The 20,585-nt window shown below is 42.5% G+C and overlaps 1 protein-coding gene across 2 annotated transcripts in view; it reads right to left on the reverse strand.

Moving 5' to 3' along the window:
* MAGI2 (membrane associated guanylate kinase, WW and PDZ domain containing 2) overlaps nt 1–20,585 on the reverse strand; it is a gene marked incomplete at its 5' end in the record, with an annotated part of 567,180 nt that overhangs the window by 91,163 nt on the left and 455,432 nt on the right. For both annotated transcript variants that reach the window (XM_081331358.1, XM_081331357.1), the window contains one exon: nt 3,771–4,406. In XM_081331358.1, the coding sequence (XP_081187484.1) occupies nt 3,771–4,406 (636 nt within the window). The remainder of the gene's footprint in view (nt 1–3,770; nt 4,407–20,585) is intronic.

Genomic DNA, 20,585 nt, shown 5'->3' on the forward strand with positions numbered 1-20,585 from the left:
CTAGGGATAAAATTGATAGGGAAGAGGAGACAGATCAACATAACATTCTGCCTCGTATTAGATAAAAATGACTTATTTAACCCTTTGCTCCAAAAGAGTTTAGGAAAACTGGAATGGGCAGCTGAGAGTGGAATTGGATAAACAGGGGGTCAGATTATTCTCCAAAGCAGCAGAAGGCAACACAAGAAACAATGCATGGAAATGAATCAAGGAGAAAACCAACCTAGAACTAAGGAGAAATTTCCTGATGGTGAGAACAATTAATCATTGGAACAATTTGCCTCCAGAAGCGGTGGATGCTCCAACACTGGAAGTCTTTAAGAAGAGACCGGACAGCCATTTGTCTGAAATGGTACAGGGTTTCCTGCCTGAGCAGGGGGTTGGACTAGATGACCTCCAAGGTCCCTTCCAACTCTGTTATTCTCTAATTCTGTTCAACTGAGAAATGAGGGAAGAGACAGGAATAATGGGGAAAAGGGGATAATTAATCAGAGAAGACTTCCCCTCATTAATTCAATTGTAAAATTAAGTCACCACTATTGGTTTGTACAATAGATGCATTTTGACACTTAACATTTCTGATAACCAAGACAGGAAGAACAGAAGCACAATGCACAACTGAGTGCAGATATCAACAGATGATAGATGGAAGAGTCAACAAAAAAGAGCTAAACTTTTTGCAAGTATTTAAGATCTTTCAACCCCTTTGTGATTATGTTAAGGAAATACTATACATATTACACAGGCAAGGATCAACTACTAAGCTGGTGTTTCAGGACTTCCACTGATGAACTGTAAATGAGTCCACTTATGACCATCAATCAGTGACTCAATCAGTCCTTCAAAACAGAGCTGGAAGGGACCTTGGAGGTCATCTAGTCCAACCCCCTGCTCAAGCAGGAGTCCCTATACCATTTCAGACAAATACTTGTCCAGTCTCTTCTTGAAAACCTCCAGTGGTGAAGCACCCACAACTTCTGAAGGCAAGCCTTTCCAATCGTTAATTGTTTTCACTGTTAGGAGGAAGTTTCTCCTTAATTCCAGGTTGCTTCTCTTCTTGATTAGTTTCCATCCATTGTTTCTTGTCCTGCTCTCTGGTCCTTTGGAAAATAAGTGGACCCCCCCCCTTCTTTGTGGCAGCCCCTCAAATATTGGAACACTGCTATCCTGTCACCCCTGGTCCTTCTCTTCGTTAAACTAGACATACCCAATTTCAGCAACCGTTCTTCATATATTTTAGCCCCCAGTCCCCTAATCAACTTTTTACGATCGCAATGGAGCCCAAAATTTACGTGGCTAAGTGAGAAACGTGTTAAATGAGTTTTGCCCCATTGTACGACTTCTCTTGCCACGGTTGTTAAGGGAATCTCCGCAGCTCATAAGTTAGTAACCCGGTTGTTACGTGAATCTGGCTTCCCCACTGACTCTGCTTGTCAGAAGGTCACAAAAGGGGGTCCCGTGATCCTTGGATGCTGCAACGGTCCTAAATATGAACCACTCGGCAGGCAATTTTGATCCTATTGACCTTGGGGATGCTGCTGTATGGAAAGTGGTCAAAAGTCCCTTTTTCAATGCCGTTGTAACTTCGAACAGTCGCTCAATCAACTGTTTTAAGTCAAGACCACCCCTCTTATCAGTTTGCAGGATGTTAAACAAGCCATCCAAAGTCCCTTTATTGTTTCTCCAGATTTGTAGACAGCAACAGGATTGCTTTTCCTCTGCGAGTAGGTTCGATTAATTTTAATTCCTCAAGATAGCTTCTAATTAAATTTAATCTGTAGTAATTGTTCATAAGTGACTTATGGATGTGAGCATTTATGCCAGCCGGGTAAGGGTAAAAATCTGAAACTAATTTTGTAATATGGATTATATCAAATATCATCCAGTTAGAGCAGGGGTCTTCAAACTCGGCCCTTTTATGACTTGTGGACCTCAACTCCCAGAATTCCTCAGCCAGGCACGCATGCCTGGCTGAGGAATTCTGGGAGTTGAAGCCCACAAGTCATAAAAGGCCCAAGTTTGAAGACCCCCTCCCAGAATTCCTCAGCCAGGCACGCTGGCTGAGGAATTCTGGGAGCTGAAGTCCACAAGACATAAAAGGGCCAAGTTTGAAGACCCCCTCCCAGAATTCCTCAGCCTGGCACGCTGACTGAGGAATTCTGGGAGTTGAAGTCCACAAATCATAAAGGGGCCAAGTTTGAAGACCCCTCCCAGAATTCCTCAGTCAGGCACGCTGGCTGAGGAATAAAAGGCCCAAGTTTGAAGACCCCCTCCCAGAATTCCTCAGCCAGGCACGCTGGCTGAGGAATTCTGGGAGCTGAAGTCCACAAGACATAAAAGGGCCAAGTTTGAAGAGCCTGAGTTAGAGAATAGTCTCAAAGTTAAGGCATCATCTACATGATATAAATATGGGTGCTTATTTTATGTACAGCGAGTTTCTGCACATGTTCTTTGCTGGTTTGACTGAGCGATCTGTTTGATCAGTCCACAAGTGAAAAAAAAACACATTTAAGTAGCGCAGTGTGAAACAACTTGTATAGGCAATCCTCGACTTAAAAGAGTTTGTTTAGTGACCGCTCCAAGTTACAACGTTCCATTTTTCACAGTCACAACCCTTGTCGCATCCTCAGAGTCATGTGATCAACATTCAGACACTTGCAACTGACTCGTATTTATTAGGACGGTTGCAGCATCCCAGGATCAGATGATCCCCCTTTTGGCACCTTTAACGAGCAAAGACAATGGGGGAAGCCAGATTAATTTAACAACCTTGTTGCTAACTTACCAACTGCAGTGATTCACTTAACAACGGTGGCAAGAAAGGCCGTAAAATGGGGCAATAGTCATTTAAGAAATGTCTCACTTGGCAACAGAAATTCTGGCCTCAGTTATGTTTGTAAGTTGAGGATTACTTATAGTGTATTATGATCAAATATTACACCAAACAAAACGACACGAATATCATAATTTTCATGTACACATGTGAGTGCTTCATGGGAGTATTTAATAAAACAGAGGGAAGGAGAATTTATAATATTGAGTTTTGCCTACGTTTGCATTTTTTTAATTTACTGTGTTTAAGAACATGGTGGCTGGACACCCTTAAAACTGACTCCAGCCACAGTATAGAAAAACTAAAAGAAGTAGACCCAAAGGTGTTTTTTCAAGAGGCAACTGGACTTTCTTTGTTTTTCCTTGAAGATGTTTCACTTCTCATCCAAGAAACTTCTTCAGTTCTGCTTGAAGAAAAGAATTGAAGAAGCTTCTTGGATGGGAAGCGAAATGTCTTCAAGGAGAAACAAAGTCCAGTTTCCTCTTGAAAAAGCACTTTGGGACCACCATGACCTGGATGATGGAGAATCTCCATAGACATCAAAGAAATAGTACAAGAGACCAGGCCCATGGAGTCGCCAAAAGTTGGATATGACTGAATGGATAACATCGTCACCATTGTGATCACCATCATGATCACCATCATCACCATCATCATGATCGCCATCATTGCCATCATCATCACCATCATCACCATCATGGTCACCATCATCACCATCATGATCATCACCACCATCATGACCATCACCATCATCATCACCATCATGATCACCATGATCACCACCACCATCACCATGATCACCATCATGATCACCATCACCATCACCTACTATATTTAAGGAGGTAGCTGTCTTCTATTTCATAACACACTGATATAGGAAGCACATTTTAAAACTTTCACACAAATTAATGTAATTGAGTAGACTTTCCAGACTTACCTCCTCTGTGGATAAACAAAGAAGTCTCGCTTCCAACCGGACATTCTTTAAGTATGTCCACTACTTCGGCATGGCTCATGTTCTGTACATTCTGCTGGTTGATCTCGACAATGAGGTCACCTTCACATAAACCAGGGCACCCCTGAACATCTAAGATTTGCTTCACCCTCTGTCCTGTGGGACTGTCTGCTATGGTGAAGCCGAAGCCCTGGGCCCCTTTCACAATGGTTAAGGTCATGAGTTCAGCTTGAGTGGCTCCTGACGAGGCCATGGAGATGTTGTCATCATGGAGGGGTGGTGGGAATGTGCTATCAAGCTGACTCTCTGCTGCAATGGAATGCAGGGAATGTGGCGGCCGATCTGTTATATCCGGAACAGACTGGGAAGTTCTAGAAATGTATTCCAAATAGGTTTCATAGTTATGTCTTCCATTGATGACGACAGGAGGCCTCTCCATCATGGTGAGTGGTGGCACTATGCTGTTGGCAGGATCTTCAGGGTCAAAGGGCAAAGGGTATCCACGACATAGCACCAGGTTGACGCTCTGACCGATGGGAACAGACTGGAAGAGTTTGACGACGTCGGCGTGGGTATGTCCAAGGACGCATACTTCATTAATGTAGACAATAACATCACCTAGAAACAACAACAATGTGAGATACAGTCATCTTGTCTTAAGATAACAACTATGTTGCAGCTACTGAGATAATTGTTTAAAATGAAAGGGAACAATAAAGGTACTTCTTGACTTACAACCAAAATTGAGCCCACAATTTCTGTTGCTAAGTGAGACATTTGTTAACTGAGTTTTGCCCCATTTACACACTTTCTTGCTGTACTTATCAAGTGAATCACTGCAGTTGTTAAGTTAGTGACACGGTTGTTAAGTGAATCTGGCTCTAACTTTGCTTGTCCGAAGGTCACAAAAGGGGATCACGTGACCCCGGGATACTGCAACCGTCATAAATATGAGTCGATTACCAAGTGTCTGAACATTGATCACATGACCGCGGGGATGCTGCAGCGGTCATAACTGAAAAACGGTCGTAAGTCCCTTTTTTTCCAGTGTCGTTATAATTCTGAGCGGTCATTAAACAAACTGTTGTAAGTTGAGGACCACTTGTAGAAAAATAAAATTGGTCCTTGAATATTGTCTCAGAGATTTAACTCCACGTTTATAGCTATTTTCAAGCGGAGAACTACATTGCGCAGAAAGAAGGCAATGAAGAGAAAAATGTCATTTTTCCACTATATACCCAGAGTTGCAGCTTTAGTTTTTCTTCACAGCCGCAACCCAATTTTTTCCAAGGTTTGCTATGGAAATTAATATTTAGACACATCTTCTAAAGAGGCATAGGAAACAGGAGCCCTTGTCGTTTTACACGGGATGTCACCATTTCTTTTCACAGCCAGGTTTCAATTGTTTGTCTTCTCAGTATAAACGCAACGCCCAGCTGCCAAAAACATGCTCAGAGGCAGTGCTTACGGTGTGACTGCCCACAAAAATCGCTACCAAGTTTTTCCATATCCCTGTGTGAAAATCGGGATAATGCCCAGGATCACACTTCAAAATTGCTCTCAGATGAAGCTGCAGATACAACTTTATTTGTTACAGCTTATCAGAAACAGGCGCACACACCACAAGCTGTAATAGGTGTGGTTTTTTTTTTAAAGACAGTAAAATTGCCTACACAACAAGGTGAAGAGGCAGATCGATAAGGCCAGGCTCGTACCCACGAATAATCTGCTCCGGGGCTGACCCACAAAAAACAACAACAACAAAAAAACCCCAGTGACAGAACATGACTTATTATCTGGAGCTGCTTTAAAACTATACCACTGTGTCATCAGCAATCTCCTGACCCCTGAACTGCGTTGAGAAATAGTGGTTTGGCTACTGACAGCTTCTTAATCTAAAGCGATGGCTTAGCGGCAACGGGGGTGGGGTGGGGGTGGGGAAACCAAATCAACAAGACAAATGTGCAGGATTCGAAGCTTGCGAGAAACTCCAGAACCGAACATCAAGGCCTACAAGACATAATAATGTTAGTTAAAACTCGAGAGTGGTTTGTGGAGATATCTCAGTCATCCGGGCCACAGTTGTCTCAAAGGCTTCTTTCACTTCTCATCCATGATGCTTCATCGCTTTGGGCAGGATGGCGGGGGTGAAGGAAGAATGGAGAGGTGGGGGCTGAAAGGATCACGGTTCTTGGCAGTCATCTGATCATTAGCACTCTCCCAGAGAGCTCTTGAGGCCACTTGGAGGTTTATCTGTGCTCTCGGGGTCCCTGGAAAAGTGCAAATGGCCGTGGGACCTTCTTGTAGCTGCTGAAAAGACTGTGTTGTAAAGAGGGGATGGGTGGTGTTGTATCCCTCCCCTTCTGTTGAGGCCTCCTTGACCCCTCTTTCAAACCAGAGGTCCTCTCTGTCCAAAATGTGGACTTTGCTGTCTTCGAAAGAGTGGCCTTTGTCTTTCAGATGCAGGTGGACTACTGAATCTTCTCCTGATGGGTTTTTTCTCCTATGTTGCGCCAGGTGTTTGTGAAGTGGTCCTTTTGTTTCCCCGATGTACAGATCTGCGCATGTCTTGACTGCATTGTATTGCATGTATATCACATTACTCAGTTGGTGTCAGGGTGTTTTGTCCTTGGGGTGGGCAAGCTTGTGCCTTAGGGTATTCTTGGGTTTCAAGTGTACACGTGCGTTGTGTTGGTTGAAAATCCTCCCGAGCTTTTCAGATCTTCCTGCAACGTATGGAATGACAACGTTGCTTCGTTTCTTGTTCTCCCATTTTGTCTATTATGGAGGAGCCCAACTTTTTCTTGACTTGATGGAGGATTTGATAAAACCTGAGAGGTTTAGCCTATTACCTATTCCCCAATACGTGTCAATCATTGTCCACTTGCCTACACAAGCAGCTCAGCTTGATGAATAAACCCACGAAAATCTGGAGGCCTTCTAGTCCAATCCCCTGCTCAGGCAGGAGACTCTATGCCATTCCAGACAAGTGGTTGTCCAGTCTCTTCTTAAAAACTTCCAGTGTTGGAGCACCCACAACTTCTGGAGGCAAGTCATTCCACTGATTAATTGTTCTCACTCCCAGGAAATTTCTCCTTAGTTCTAGGTTGCTTCTCTCCTTGTTTAATCTTCCATCCATTGCTTCTTGCCCTGCCTTCTGGTGCTTTGGAGAATAGGTTGGTCCCCTCTTCTTTGGGGCAGCCTCTCAAATACTGGAACACTGTTATCATGTCCTTCTCTACACCAGATTAGACATGCCCAATTCCTGTAACCATTCTCCATATGTTTTAGCCTCAAGCCCCCTAATCATCTTTATTGCTTAACAGCTGCGGTAGAAAAGGGTCATAAAATCGGGTATGACTCACTTAAGAACGGCCTTGCTTAGCATTGAAAATGAGTGCTCGCAAGCCAAGGACTATTCTATATTATACCTTGTTCAGAGAACCAGCTGATGTTTCGTTAAATCTGCTGAGACAGGAGAGCAGTAACTCAGCCCATTGTTGTAAGCAGAGTTTTCTCCTGACTTGAAGAAAGTTGGTGCGCCCTTTTCACCAAACATCAGCCATTAAAATGGGATCCTAGTTTACATTTTTATTACTCTTTCCTACATGTAGATAAAACAATGTTTTGATTTGCCGGAAAAGATAGCTGCTGAATAACAATGAAACACAGATATACTGTGTACAGAGCCACTGTTTTTTATCTAGCTTTTTAACTTTTCTCTTCTCTTCTCTGTAAAGAGTCCTGGTTTGTATCCTGAGTCTCTCTCTCTCTCTCTCTCTCTGTGTTTTAATTAAAAAAGCTGGCTTTTCAAAATTTGAGGGCTAAACCAGCATGCATCCGGCAATTACAAAGAAACAGATGTGGATTAGTTGATGAGGCTATTTCCATTTCCATTGTGTTCTATTTAAATGAAAGCATTTAACTTTTTTTGCATAAAAGGAAGAATAGAATGAATTGTGACAATCTAAAGACTTTGATTATTTGCCGATGTGGCAAATATCAAACGGCAGTGATGAAAAACTGCAAGGAAAGCACAAACGAGTGCAGAGTGTGAAAAACGGGCAGAAATTCTGCACCGATACAGCCTTGTAAGATTTGTACGATAGTAAGATGTGATAAATAAAAATAACACATATTTTCACATCCAGGCTGCTGGAAGTAAGAAGAGTGTTAGGTGATATGGAAGACATGTCAACCAGTACATAAATAAGCTTCCTTTTTTTGCCATCATAAAAACCTGGAGTGTCTCAACTGATAACAGGACATCAGTAGCTTTGAAGAATAGACAGAAAAATAACCTTCATACATTCTCTACTATTTGGGACAGCTTACAGTCTCCTGAGGAGAAAGCTTTGGTTATATGGAAGCACTGTTGTAAAAAGTGTTACTCAACTGTTCTGGTATTTCTTCATCTGAAGCTTTGTATGCATTGAGATCAGGTTTTCCGGTCTGGATTACAGAATTAACAAGAGTTGGAAGGGACCATGGAGGTCTTCTAGTCTAATAACAGAGCAGGAAGGGACCATGGAGGTCTTCTAGTCTAACCACCTGCTCAAGAAGTCTATGAAGGTTCTCAGTCACTCAGATCATGGTTGTCCCAAAGGTGGTTTTTCCAAAGGTTGCCTCTTGAAAAAGCATCTTTGGGATCTGGTCAAGAAGATGATGAAGAAGACTCCTGCGAGTCCCTTGGACTGCAAGGTGATCAAACCGGTCAGTCCTAGAGGAGATCAACCCTGACTGCTCTATAGAAGGCCAGATCCTCATTAGGCCATCTAATGAGAAGGAAGGACTCACTGGAGAAGAGCCTAATGCTGGGAAAGATTGAGGGCAAGAGAAGAATGGGATGACGGAGAATGAGGGGGCTGGATGGAGTCCCTGAAGCAGTAGGCGTGAGCCTAAATGGACTCCAGAAGATGGTAGAGGACAGGAAGGCCTGGAGGAACATTGTTCAAGGGGTCGCAATGGGTTGGACACGACTTCGCAACTAACAACAACAAGAAGAAGATGACCCTGCACCATTTCAGACAAGTGGCTGTCCAATCTCTTCTTGAAAACCTCCAGTGACAGAGCCCCCATAACTTCTGAAGGCAAGCCATTCCACTGATTGTTTTCACTGAGAGGAAATTTCTCCTTAGTTCTAGGTTGGTTCACCCTTTAATGATCTTCCATCTTTTACTTCTTGTCCTGCCCTTCAGTGCTTTGGACAATAGGTTGACCCTCTCTTCCCTGTGACAATCCTTCAAGGATTGCAAGACAGCTATCATATCACCCCTAGCCTTCTCTTTCTCAGAGTAGACCTCACCAGTTCCCTCAATCATTCATCGCTATCATTTAGCCTCTAGACCCCTTATCTTCTTTGTTGTTCTTGTCTCCACACTTTCTAGGGTCTCAGCATCTTTTCATATCATGGTGATATGGAGCCTTGGTGGAGCAGTGGGCTAATGCCTCCTTAAGTAACACCAGCTGCCTGCAATTAGTGCAGGTTCGAGTCCCACCAGGCTCAAGGTTGACTCAGCCTTCCATCCTTCCGAGGTAGGTAAAATGAGGACCCAGATTGTTGGGGGCAATAAGCTGACTTTGTAAAAATGCCGCTTGGGGGCCCCCCTGAAAGCCCTAATAAGCAGGCATATACATAGAATGAAGGCTATTGCTAAGCACATTGATTTGTGCTTCTTAGATTGTAAGCCGCCCTGAGTCTTCGGACAAGGGCGGGATATAAATGGGATTAAAAAAAAAAGACCTGTCCTCTCCTCAAGTGCCTTGGAGAATAGGTTGATTAGGAGAACAGGATCCATGAAATGATCATTGTTTGATTGGAAAGATGGGAGTGGACTTTGAAGAGGGCCACCGATCCGCCCTCAACGCACTCTAAAGTTCATTTCGTGAAGGAGCGCAGAAAGGTTTACGCAGGAAGAGTATTTTTCCTTTTTTCACCGCAAAAAATGTCCGCCTCATGGATTTTAAGAGGCTGTTCCCCAAAGGCATAGTGAAGAACAAATTAAATTGACTAGAGTATGTTCAGGTGCTCACCTTCCGATACAACGAAAAACACGTAAGAATATTAAAGAGATCTCTCCATAAAAAAATAAATAAATGGCCTGTTTGAACATCCTACCATTTCCTCAACGTTTCCCATCTCTTAATTAAGGAACAGCCGTGAGATCCAATTCAGACACAAAAATATATGAGGTGTTCATTTCCTTAATGGCAAATGAATGAAACCGAGTAATAATATGACTCCGGTATAATCTTTCAAGCTTTGGCCAGAACTCAATTTATTTAATGGTACAAAGAATAGCATGACATCATGAACATTTAATGGGCAATGCTCTTCCTGTCTGAAGAAAAGACAGACTTTTTTTGCCTTCTGTTGCTCGAAATGTGTAAGTTTTCAATCCTTTGATTGGCTGTTTTCCTTGAATTGTTTTTGACCATCTCAAAGCTCAGGTGTGAATACTGCACTAAAATGGCACTGAAGTTTCAGGGAAGGGGAGATATTGTCTTGCCTTGTCACCTGAAGTGCAGCTGAGAAGAAAATAAATAAATAAATACAGAGCCCAAAATTTCTGCTGCTAAGTGAGACAGTTGTTAAGCGACCTTTCTCCCATTTTACATCCCTTCTTGCCATAGCTGTTCAATGAATCATTGCAGTTGGGGTGCTAGGCTGCATTAACAGAGGGATAGAGTCAAGATCACGTGAAGTGTTAATTCCACTTTACAAGGGCTTGGTAAGGCCACACTTGGAATACTGCATCCAGTTTTGCCCACCACGATGTAAAGAAGATGTTGAGACTCTAGAAAGAGTACATAGAAGAGTAATAAAGATGATTAGGGGAATGGAGGCTAAAACATATAAGGAATGGCTGCTGGAATTGGGTATGTCTAATTTAATGAAGAGAAGGACCAGGGGTGACATGATAGCAGTGTTACAATCTCTCAGGGGTTGCCACAATGAAGAGGGAGTCAAGCTATTCTCCAAAGGGCCTGAAGGCAGGACAAGAAGCAATGGATGGAAACTAATCAAGGAGAGAAGCAACCTAGAATTAAGGAGAAACTTCCTGACAGTGAGAACAATTAATCAGTGGAAGGACTTGCCTCCAGAAGTTGTGGGTGCCCCAACACTGGAGGATTTTACGAAGAGACTGAACAACCAAATGGTTTAGAGTTTCCTGCTTGAGCAGGGGGCTGGACTAGAAGACCTCCAAGGCCCCTTCCAACTCTGTTATTCTGTTAACTTAGTAACATGATTGTTAAGTGAATCTGGCTTTCCTATTCACCTTACAATAGGCCATATTTTATCATTATGTAACATCCTGCCCTATTTATACGATACACAGATTTAAGAACTTTGGAAATTATATATGGTGGTGCTTAAATGTTTGAAAGACCCCAGTGATGGAGCACCCACGACCTCTGAAGGCAAGCTAGTTCATTGGTTGATTGCTCTCACGGTAAGGAAATATCTCCTTGGTTCTAGGTTGCTTTTCTCCTTGGTTAGTTTCGATCCATTTTTTCCTGTCTTGCCTTTTGGCAAGGTTGAACCCTTTGTCTTCGTAGGAGCCCCTCGAATATTGGAACACTGCTATCATGTCTCACCATAGTGCTTCTTTTCATTATACTAGACATATCCAATTCCTGTAATGATTCGTTGTATGTTTTCAGGAGTCATGGTGGCACAGTGGTTAGAATGCAGTATTGCAGGCTAACTCTGCCGACTGCCAGCAGTTCAATTCTCACCAGGTCAAGATGGACTCAGCCTTCCACATTCCCGAGGTCGGTAAAATGAGGACCCAGATTGTTGGGGGCAATATGCTGACTCTGTAAACTGCTTAGAGAGGGCTGTAAAGCACTATGAAGTGGTATATAAGTCTAAGTGCTACTGTCAACTCTACAACGAATCTGGCTGAAGCCACCTTGCTTGTTCTACGTTGTCACGAGAATGGGAGGGGGGAAGTGGAGGTTTTCTCCTAGTCTAAATACTTTTCTGTCCCATGGGAACCAAGGTCATTTCTATCAGTTGGATTGGGGGGGGGTTGGGTGTACTGTTAGAAAGACCGCCAATCTATTCTATTGGGACATGTAATTGGCTGCACAGCTTTGGGGTGGAAAGTTTAACTTTGTAATAATGTAACTCTTTTGGGGGGGAAATTTCAGACTTGGTTTCACTTTTGTTCATGCCAATACTTTGTAACCAATAAATGTGTTTTTTTGAGGAAGCCTTTAGCCTCAGAATTCTGATTTATATGTTCTCATCTACTGGAACCATGACAGCTATCGCTATCGCTATTTTAGCCTCCAGTCCCCTAATCATCCTTGTTGCTCTACTCTGCACACTTTCTAGAGTCTCAACATTTTTTTATATATTGTGGTAATCAGAACTGGATGCAGTATTCCATGTGTGGTCCAAATATGTAGCTTTGGATTGTTTTCTGCAGTAAATAAATGGATCGGTATAATGTTTTATACTCATTTGTTTAATTAGTTTCTCCTTATTTAGTTTTAGGGCTTGTGTGGAAAACAGATTGTGTTTTAGCTCATATTTATGCAGAAGTCTTGAAAATTCAAAAGGATTTACAGCTTCCTCTCTCGGCAGAGAGAAATTAGTCTCCGCTGTCTTGATAAATTGGAACAGACGTGCAATCTAATATGGTGATATTCACCTCTCCATTTAATTTAGTCCACAAAATTGTTTAGGTGTCTTCTGAGAAAACAAGGGCAAAATAAATTAGGAGGAGGTTGATAATGTTTATTTCCCAAGCTGCCTCTAAAACATTACAACACATCATGAAAGATGTCACGTGTATGAAAAAAAGATTGGAAAAGATTTGACCCAGATGGCTGAAGAGCAATGACCTCAAATAAATTTATAGCATTTCCCAATATACTCCTTTCTCTCAAACAAAAAGAGCCATTGCAAGTATTCATAACATTTTCAGTAGAATCCATCCAACCAAGTTCAATAGTTCATACGAACAAAACAGAGTGCTTGTTTTGCAGAAGATTACATTCGTTGTGGAGTTTTATTTTGTATGCTTCGTTGTAATTTGAATTGGCTCAAGTTCAGCACTCAGCTAAGAGACTATAAGGTAAAGTTATAAATAAGTACCACGTCAATAATACAAGGCGTTCTTCAGAAGTGTAGAAGTAACTGAATGATATTCAACTTTCCGTTCCCCATAGTGACTCACCCAGTAAGGCAGCGAAATTGATTTCAGAGTCTAATCTGAAAATATCTCTATATTTCTCCCTTACGGCACTTAGAAATGTTGAATGAAACAGCTGGACTCCATGCCTAGCAGTTCCTCCAAACTTATGTAGGACCGCAACTTCAGAAAAAAAAAATTAAGGTATCGTATTTCCCTTCGTAATTTTAAGCACATATATTCTATGTGCTTAAAATAGAGAGGGACGCAGTGGCTCAGTGGGTTAAGACGCTGAGCTTGTCGATCAGAAGGTCGGCAGTTTGGCAGGTCGAATCCCGAGCGTTCCGTGTGCCTCTGGCGTCCAGTCATGCCGGCCACATGACCACGGAGACGTCCTCGGACAAGCGCTGGCTCTTCGGCTTTGAAACGGAGATGAGCACCGGCCCCTAGAGTCGGAAACGACTAGCACGCATGTGCGGGGGAACCTTTACCTTTACTTATTCTATTTTTGCCATCTCCCTTCAACTCTGACACTCTCCTTTGCATCCTACATGACTCGGTACCACTTTAAGCAAAAATTTCTACTTCATGAAAAAAAAATCCTTGAGAATCCTTGCCTACATATTTGAAAAAAAAAGGCACCACTAATTAAAACCGGAATTTTAAAACATTTAACTAACCAAATTCAAAAGACGGGTCTAACTTATTAAGTTCCATATGGTATCACAATTCTTCATTACCTGTCATTTCTGTATGCAAGAACATTTATATATTTATCACTCACTGGGTAGCTCATGAAGTAAAACAATCCATGTAATTTATCAATAATGAATAAAATGAGAAGTTAAGACAGGCCAGTTATCTCTTCCAGATTAGGTTTTTTTTATCACTCTTGGTCAACAGAAAACCAAAAGCTATTAGTTATAATTTTTTATGGGTGTGTTTCCTCCTCCTCCTGGAGTTTATCTATGGGAGTGGAGTCAAGAGAGAACTCAGCCTAGAATCCTTACATGTCCACAAGCAAGTCCAGGCTCTTCTTGAATTCTGTTAACTCTTATCTAGCACCAATTTAGTGCTGGTGCTTAGATGACTAGATTCTTGTTTATAGATAAAGGTAAAGGTTCCCCCGCACATGCGTGCTAGTCGTTTCCGACTCTAGGGGCCGGTGCTCATCTCCGTTTCAAAGCCGAAGAGCCAGCGCTTGTCCGAGGACGTCTCCGTGGTCATGTGGCCGGCATGACTAGACACCAAAGGCGCACGGAACGCTGTTACCTTCCCACCGTAGCGGTCCCTATTTTTCTACTTGCATTTTTACGTGCTTTCAAACTGCTAGGTTGGCAGAAGCTGGGACGAGTAACAGGCGCTCACTCTGCTTTGTGGCACTCGGGATTCAACCCGCTAAACTGCCGATCTTCTGATCAACAAACTCAGCGTCCTAACCCACTGAGCCACTGCGTGACCAATAAATCTTCTTAACTGGAAGGTAAGGTGTGCTCCTGAATCTTAACCCTCACAGTTTCAGAGGAACTCATTAAATGGCAGTTTCGTTAAGATTTTCTTAATTTACATCCAAGAATGGCTAAACTCTCCATTAAATCTCTGTCGCTGGATTTGCCCTAAAAGCCCAGTAAGTTTGCAAGCGGTCAGCAAATGCATGGCATTTGCTAGGAAAGCAGATAGGGAATAATCCCACACATACTCCCATTGCACCCACTTCGCGCTAGATTTTGTGGGATCTCTCTGGAGGACTTGCATGTCGCAAGTGGGAATGTTATTTTTTAAGTTCACTTTCCAACGCATTAAGCTCGGGATTTATTCTTTGGGTCACACAAGAATGACTCCAGCGCCGCATAGTTTATTTCGGTTTTTCCCGAAATGGCATAAGCTGACGGACCGGCGCAAATTCTCTAAGGTGTGAAGGAAGCCATGAATATAGACAAAACAACATCGTTCCTTGCTCTTTTGTAATTGCAAAATGTAAAGTTGGCATATTTTTACTCTTTTAGAGCTGTTTCCCCCACCTGCTTCTACATCCCCATGCTGATATAAAGGGCAGGCTTTTATTGCTTCAGTAATGAGAAGGCAATGCTAACAATGAGTGATTAATTAGTTCTCCTGGGCGGTAGCTGGATAGTGATTTATCCCTGGACAAATGGCCTCAGTGGATTCAGCCAACGTTATGGAAGCTTGGTTAATGTTCGATATACGTTTGCCCAATAATGTATGTTTAATCTCACAGGCTTCGGGGGTATTGCTAAAAAAGAATGGGACAATGATTATCTCTGTGTTCCACAAATGATGGATAGGTGCAAAAGTTAGAACGGCTCATATGAATATGAAATTCACAGCAAGCGGTAGTAAAACTTTATATTGCACTGGTAAGGCCACATTTGGGAATAGGGTGTCCAGATCTGGTCCTCTAGGTGCTCAGGCCCTAGAGCAAGGGTGTCAAACTGGCAGCTGATGGGCAAGATGCCCGGCTCCTCAAAGGCAAAAAAAAAAGTCACGATACATCACGTGGCGCAATATAGTTTGACACCCTTGCCCTTGAGGGCAGAGAAGAGCCACCAAGATCATCAGGGGTCTGAAGGCACAGTGAATGATTGAGGGAACTAGTGATGGCTAGTCTAACCAAGAGAAGGACTAGGGGTGACATGATAGCACTCTTCTAATATTCGAAACATAGGATGAAAGTGTTCTGTTCCAGCCTACGACTGGCCCTGTTTGAATGCCAGGGACAACCCCTTTTTATAGTCAACAGGTTGGAAAAACCCAACCAAATTTATTTACAAAGGAATCAAAAGTTCAAACAAGAGTTAAACAGGAATAACAGACCAGGACTCTAGCAGAAGATCTTCAAACGGTTGCCTTCAGCAACCAGCACCTCCCACACCTTCCCCTTTTATTAGCAGTCCCAAGGCATGGCTTCTCATTGCCTTCTCCTGAGTTGCCTCATTGCCTTCCTCTGTTCTGCTCTGCTGGATTGCCTCTGACTCCTAGCATCCCTGAATAGATCCAGCTGTGAAACATCTACATCCAATACCTTGTGCTCACACAGCTGAGTCTGAGGAGGAACATGATGGGAGGGGGCAGGCTGAGAGTCCTGCAGTGCATCAGAGCCTCCCTCTGATACCAAAGGCTCTCCAAACCCCTCCTCCTCCTCCTCTTCAGAATCATCAGACTCAGCTGCTGGTATTACAGGCTGACGCTGAATCACAACAGAAAGCTCTTCTAAAGCAGATGTGGAACAGCTAAAGGAACCAGACCTGTTTAGGTTAAGGAAGAGAAGACCGAGGGTAGACATGATAGCCATCTTCCAATATCGGAAGGGCTGCCACAGGAAAGAAGGGGTTCAACTTATTATCCAAAGCACCTTAGGGCAGGACAAAAAGCTGGGTGGAGATCCAAGGTGGGAATGAGAAGGAATTTCCTGACTGTGAGGATGATTGATCAGCGGAAGTGCTTGTCTCTGGGCTTCTGGGTGCTACATCGTTGGAGGTTTTCAAGAAAAGATTGGACAACCATTTGTTTGGGATGGTATGAGGATTCCTACCTTGGTTGGATTAGAAGATTAGAAGAATCTAAGATGGAAGGTAGCAGATAGAGGCTGACAAGAGTTTTTGGAAAAAGAATAAGAAAGTGAGATTTTTGAACTGTGGGCCTTAAATTTTTTTTATAGATTGGAACCAGCTAGAAATAGACTTTTTTTCCATTCGCGAGGGTTTATCTAATGGGTTTATATCAATGCATTATAATCCCAAGAGAAAGTACTAACTAGTGTTATCTATTGACTTGCACAAACTTTGTTTTTTCAGCTGATAATAACAATCCAACTCATTTGGACACATTCAAACATAGACAAATATCCTTTCTTATCTCTTTCTTTGAAGGTCTCTGATCAAACAGGTGATAACTTCTGCTTTTGCAAAACAAATATACATGCAACACATCAGGTTTACAAACCTGATATCAACAAACTTTCTTTTTGTTATTGTCATTTTTAATCATGCTTTGCTAGGATATTTCTGATTCCCACGTTAAAAAGGCCAAATCTAAATTTTTTATTTTTATTTTTTATTTTAATTTAATTTATATCCCGCCCTTCTCTGAAGACTCAGGGCGGCTTACAATCTAAGCACAAATCAAATGTGCTTAGCAATAGCCTTCATTCTATGTATATGCCTGCTTATTAGGGCTTTCGCCCCCCCCCCCAAGCGGCATTATTACAAAGTCAGCTTATTGCCCCCAACAATCTGGGTCCTCATTTTACCTACCTCGGAAGGATGGAAGGCTGAGTCAACCTTAAATTATTATGTAAAACTTAACTTAACTTAACCTTAAATTATTATGTAAACTGTAAGTCTTTGATGAAGAGTTGGGATTTAATACATCTAACTGAGGAATGATTTTATCTGGATTTTGGAGGGAAAGGTAGGTTAATATTTGGGATGATTGGAGTTTGAAACCATGGTAAATTTTCTACAAGTTGATTACAATAAGTTTGTTAATAGAGGGTTTTGGAATTTCAACCTTGTCTCTCTCTTATTACTGTTCACAATTTTTATTACTTTTATATTTTTGCATAATATGTTTATTATTACTTTTTTTTCTGTTAACCATTTTGTTATTAATACTAGTCTATAGATGACAGGCTAACAATTTGTAAGTAGATTTAGTAGCTTAACAGTTTGAAATTCTTTTGTCCTGTTTCTCAAGGGGTGAGAAACCAACATTGCTGTATTGTACTAATCAACCATCAATGAGGGAGGTGTCAGGAATAAAACTTTGGCATCTACGTGTCTCTTTGTTTCAACTTGCCATTAGAGTAAGGGGAAAAGTGTTGTTTTAGAATGGATGGTTTGGAGAAACGAAACCTCTACAATTCCTCTGAAGACTGTGAAAGCCTGAAACCTTTCCAAGGATACTGCAACAGGTTTGGGGAGGAAGCAGACGGTTCCCATAACAAGGCGAAGTTGTTTACATGGGCTGTGTGAGAGGTTGGGAGGTTGGATGGATAAATTATTGTTTAATTCTATGAACTGGTGTCTGGGAACCTCAGAGTTAGTTTTGACATTACCATGCTGTGAATTCAATACACAGTAAGATTTTTGGAAACGGAATGAACCTGGAGTTTTATTTTGATTCTCGAGCTGGATGTTGACAGGAGGATTGTATGAGTTTATGTGTTATTTTTAAGACACATTTTTGTTAGTCTTTCTTCTTGTCTCCTCCTCCTCCTCCTCCTCCTCCTCCTCGTATTTTGGCCCATTGTATTTTAATCTTTTTTGAACAAGCTAAAAATTTTCGTGGAAAAAAGAGAAAGAACTACGAGTCCTTAGGAAGTATGAGACAGAAGCTGAGTAATTTACAGCATTGGATTGGATTGATCTTGGGCGACTATAAAAGATACAATACAGAAAACAAAGTGCAATTATCTATAAAAGTATATTAGGCTACTTAAACAGAGTTTTTGAGAGACCAGTTATCCATGAAGAAGTTACTGTTAATAGCATTCTTCCCTGTGTGTAAGCATAATCGTAATAAGGAAAGATCATATTAAAAATGCCAAGGGACGTTGTCATCCTCCACGGATATATTTTTATTCCGTTTAGATACAGACACACTGCATTTTGTAATGGAATAAGAGAAACACAATAGCCAAAAGTAATTATCGTTTGGGATTTCCTTCTCAGGAAATTCCTCTCTATTTCCATGTTGGATCTGTTTTAATGAGCTTCCATTCACTGCTGCTTGTCCTGCCTTCAGGTGCTCTGGAGAATAAATTGAGACTCTGTCTGTGGACATTCTCAGTCATCCAGGTCATCAAATCATCAAATCCCAAAAAAGGCTCAGCAGGAGCTTCTTCATGACAGAAAAGGACAATAAATGATGCAATGTTGTCCTTCCACACATTATAGGAATATTGGGAAAAGCTTAGGAGGATCTTCAGCCAACACACAACATACGTGCACACTTCAAACCCAAGGATACACTAAGGTAGAAGCTTGTCCACCTCAAGGATAAAACACCCAGACACCAACTGAGCAATGTGGTATATGCAACACAATGCTGTGAGCCACGTGCAGATCTGTACGCCGGGGAGACAAAACAACCGCTTCACAAACGCGTAGCACAACATAGGAGAAACAAACCCATCAGGAGAAGCTTCAGCAGTCCGTCTACATTTAAAAGACAAAGTTCACCCTTTTGAAGACAGGAAAGTCCACATTTTGGACAGAGGATCACTGGCTTGAAAGAGGGGTCAAAGGGGCCATCTAAGTCAAAACTGAACAGCCCTCTCCCAACAGAGGGGGAGGGATCCGACATTCTCTATCTCCAGTCTACAACACGGACCTTTCAGCAGCTCCAAGAAGACTCCACACCCATTTGCATCACTCAGGTGACCCTGAGGACCACAGACAAACCTCCAGGTGGCCTCAACGCCTCTCTAAATGGATGCAAATGACCAGCGGTCTGCAAGGAGTGTGAATCCTTTCATTTCCCCACCATTCAAGTCAGAGCTGTAGAGGCTTCTTGGATGAGGAGTGAAACGTCTTCAAGGAAAAACAAGGAAGTCCAGTTGCACCTCTTGAAAAAGCACCTTTGGGACAATTTGTGACACCCATTCAAGTATTGGAAGATGCTATCCTGTCACCCCTAAGCCTTCTCTTCATTTGGCTAGATAAGCTTAGTTCCCCTATCCCTGGGGTAGGCAACCTTGGCTCTTTTATGACTCGTGGACTTCAACTCCCAGAATTCCTGAGTCAGCATGGCTCAGCTTGGAAACCTCTCCCTTTTCCCTCAGTGTGGCCGGCTTAGGAATTCTGGGAGTTGAAGTCCAGAAGTCATAAAGCAGCCTAGGCCTAGGCCATGGGTAGGCAACCTTGGCTCTTTTATGACTCGTGGACTTCAACTCCCAGAATTCCTGAGTCAGCATGGCTCAGCTTGGAAACCTCTCCCTTTTCCCTCAGCGTGGCTGGCTCAGGAATTCTGGGAGTTGAAGTCCACAAGTCATAAAAGGGCCAAGGTTGCCTAACCCTATCCATCCATTCTACGATTTAGCCTCCCTAATCCTCTCGGTTGCTCTTCTTTGCATCCTTTCTAGGGCCTCAGCAGGGCTGGGTTGTTTTTTTTTTTGGTATCATGGTGACCAGAATGGGATGAATGAAGCCACCCCTCTGTTGATGCAGCCTAAAACGCGCAGGTATTCCTCGACTTACGACAGCTCACTTAGTGTCCGTGGCACTGAAAAAAGTGACTGAGGACCGATTTTCACAATACGACCATTGCAGCATCCCCCACGGTCACGGGATGAAAATTCAAACGCTTGGCGGCTGGTTCACATTTATGACGGTTGCTGCATCCCAGGGGGGGGGGGGCGGTTTCATGTGACCTGCTTTTGTGACCTTCTGACAAGCAAAGTCAATGCGGAAGCCAGGTTCGCTTAACAACCGTGTTGCTAACTTAACGACCGCAGTGATTGACTTAACAACGGTGAGAAGAAAAGTCGTTAAAAAGGGGCAAAACTCGCTTTAAAATGTTTCACTTGGCGACATAAACTGTGGGCTCGATTTGTGGTCGTAAGCCGAGGACTGCTTATAAATTGAAGTGCGATTTCGAGGAAGACAAAAGAACGAAGGGGAACAGAAAC

This window comes from Vipera berus (assembly GCF_964194415.1).
Source record: "Vipera berus genome assembly, chromosome: 6".
Taxonomy (NCBI): Eukaryota; Metazoa; Chordata; class Lepidosauria; order Squamata; family Viperidae; genus Vipera; species Vipera berus.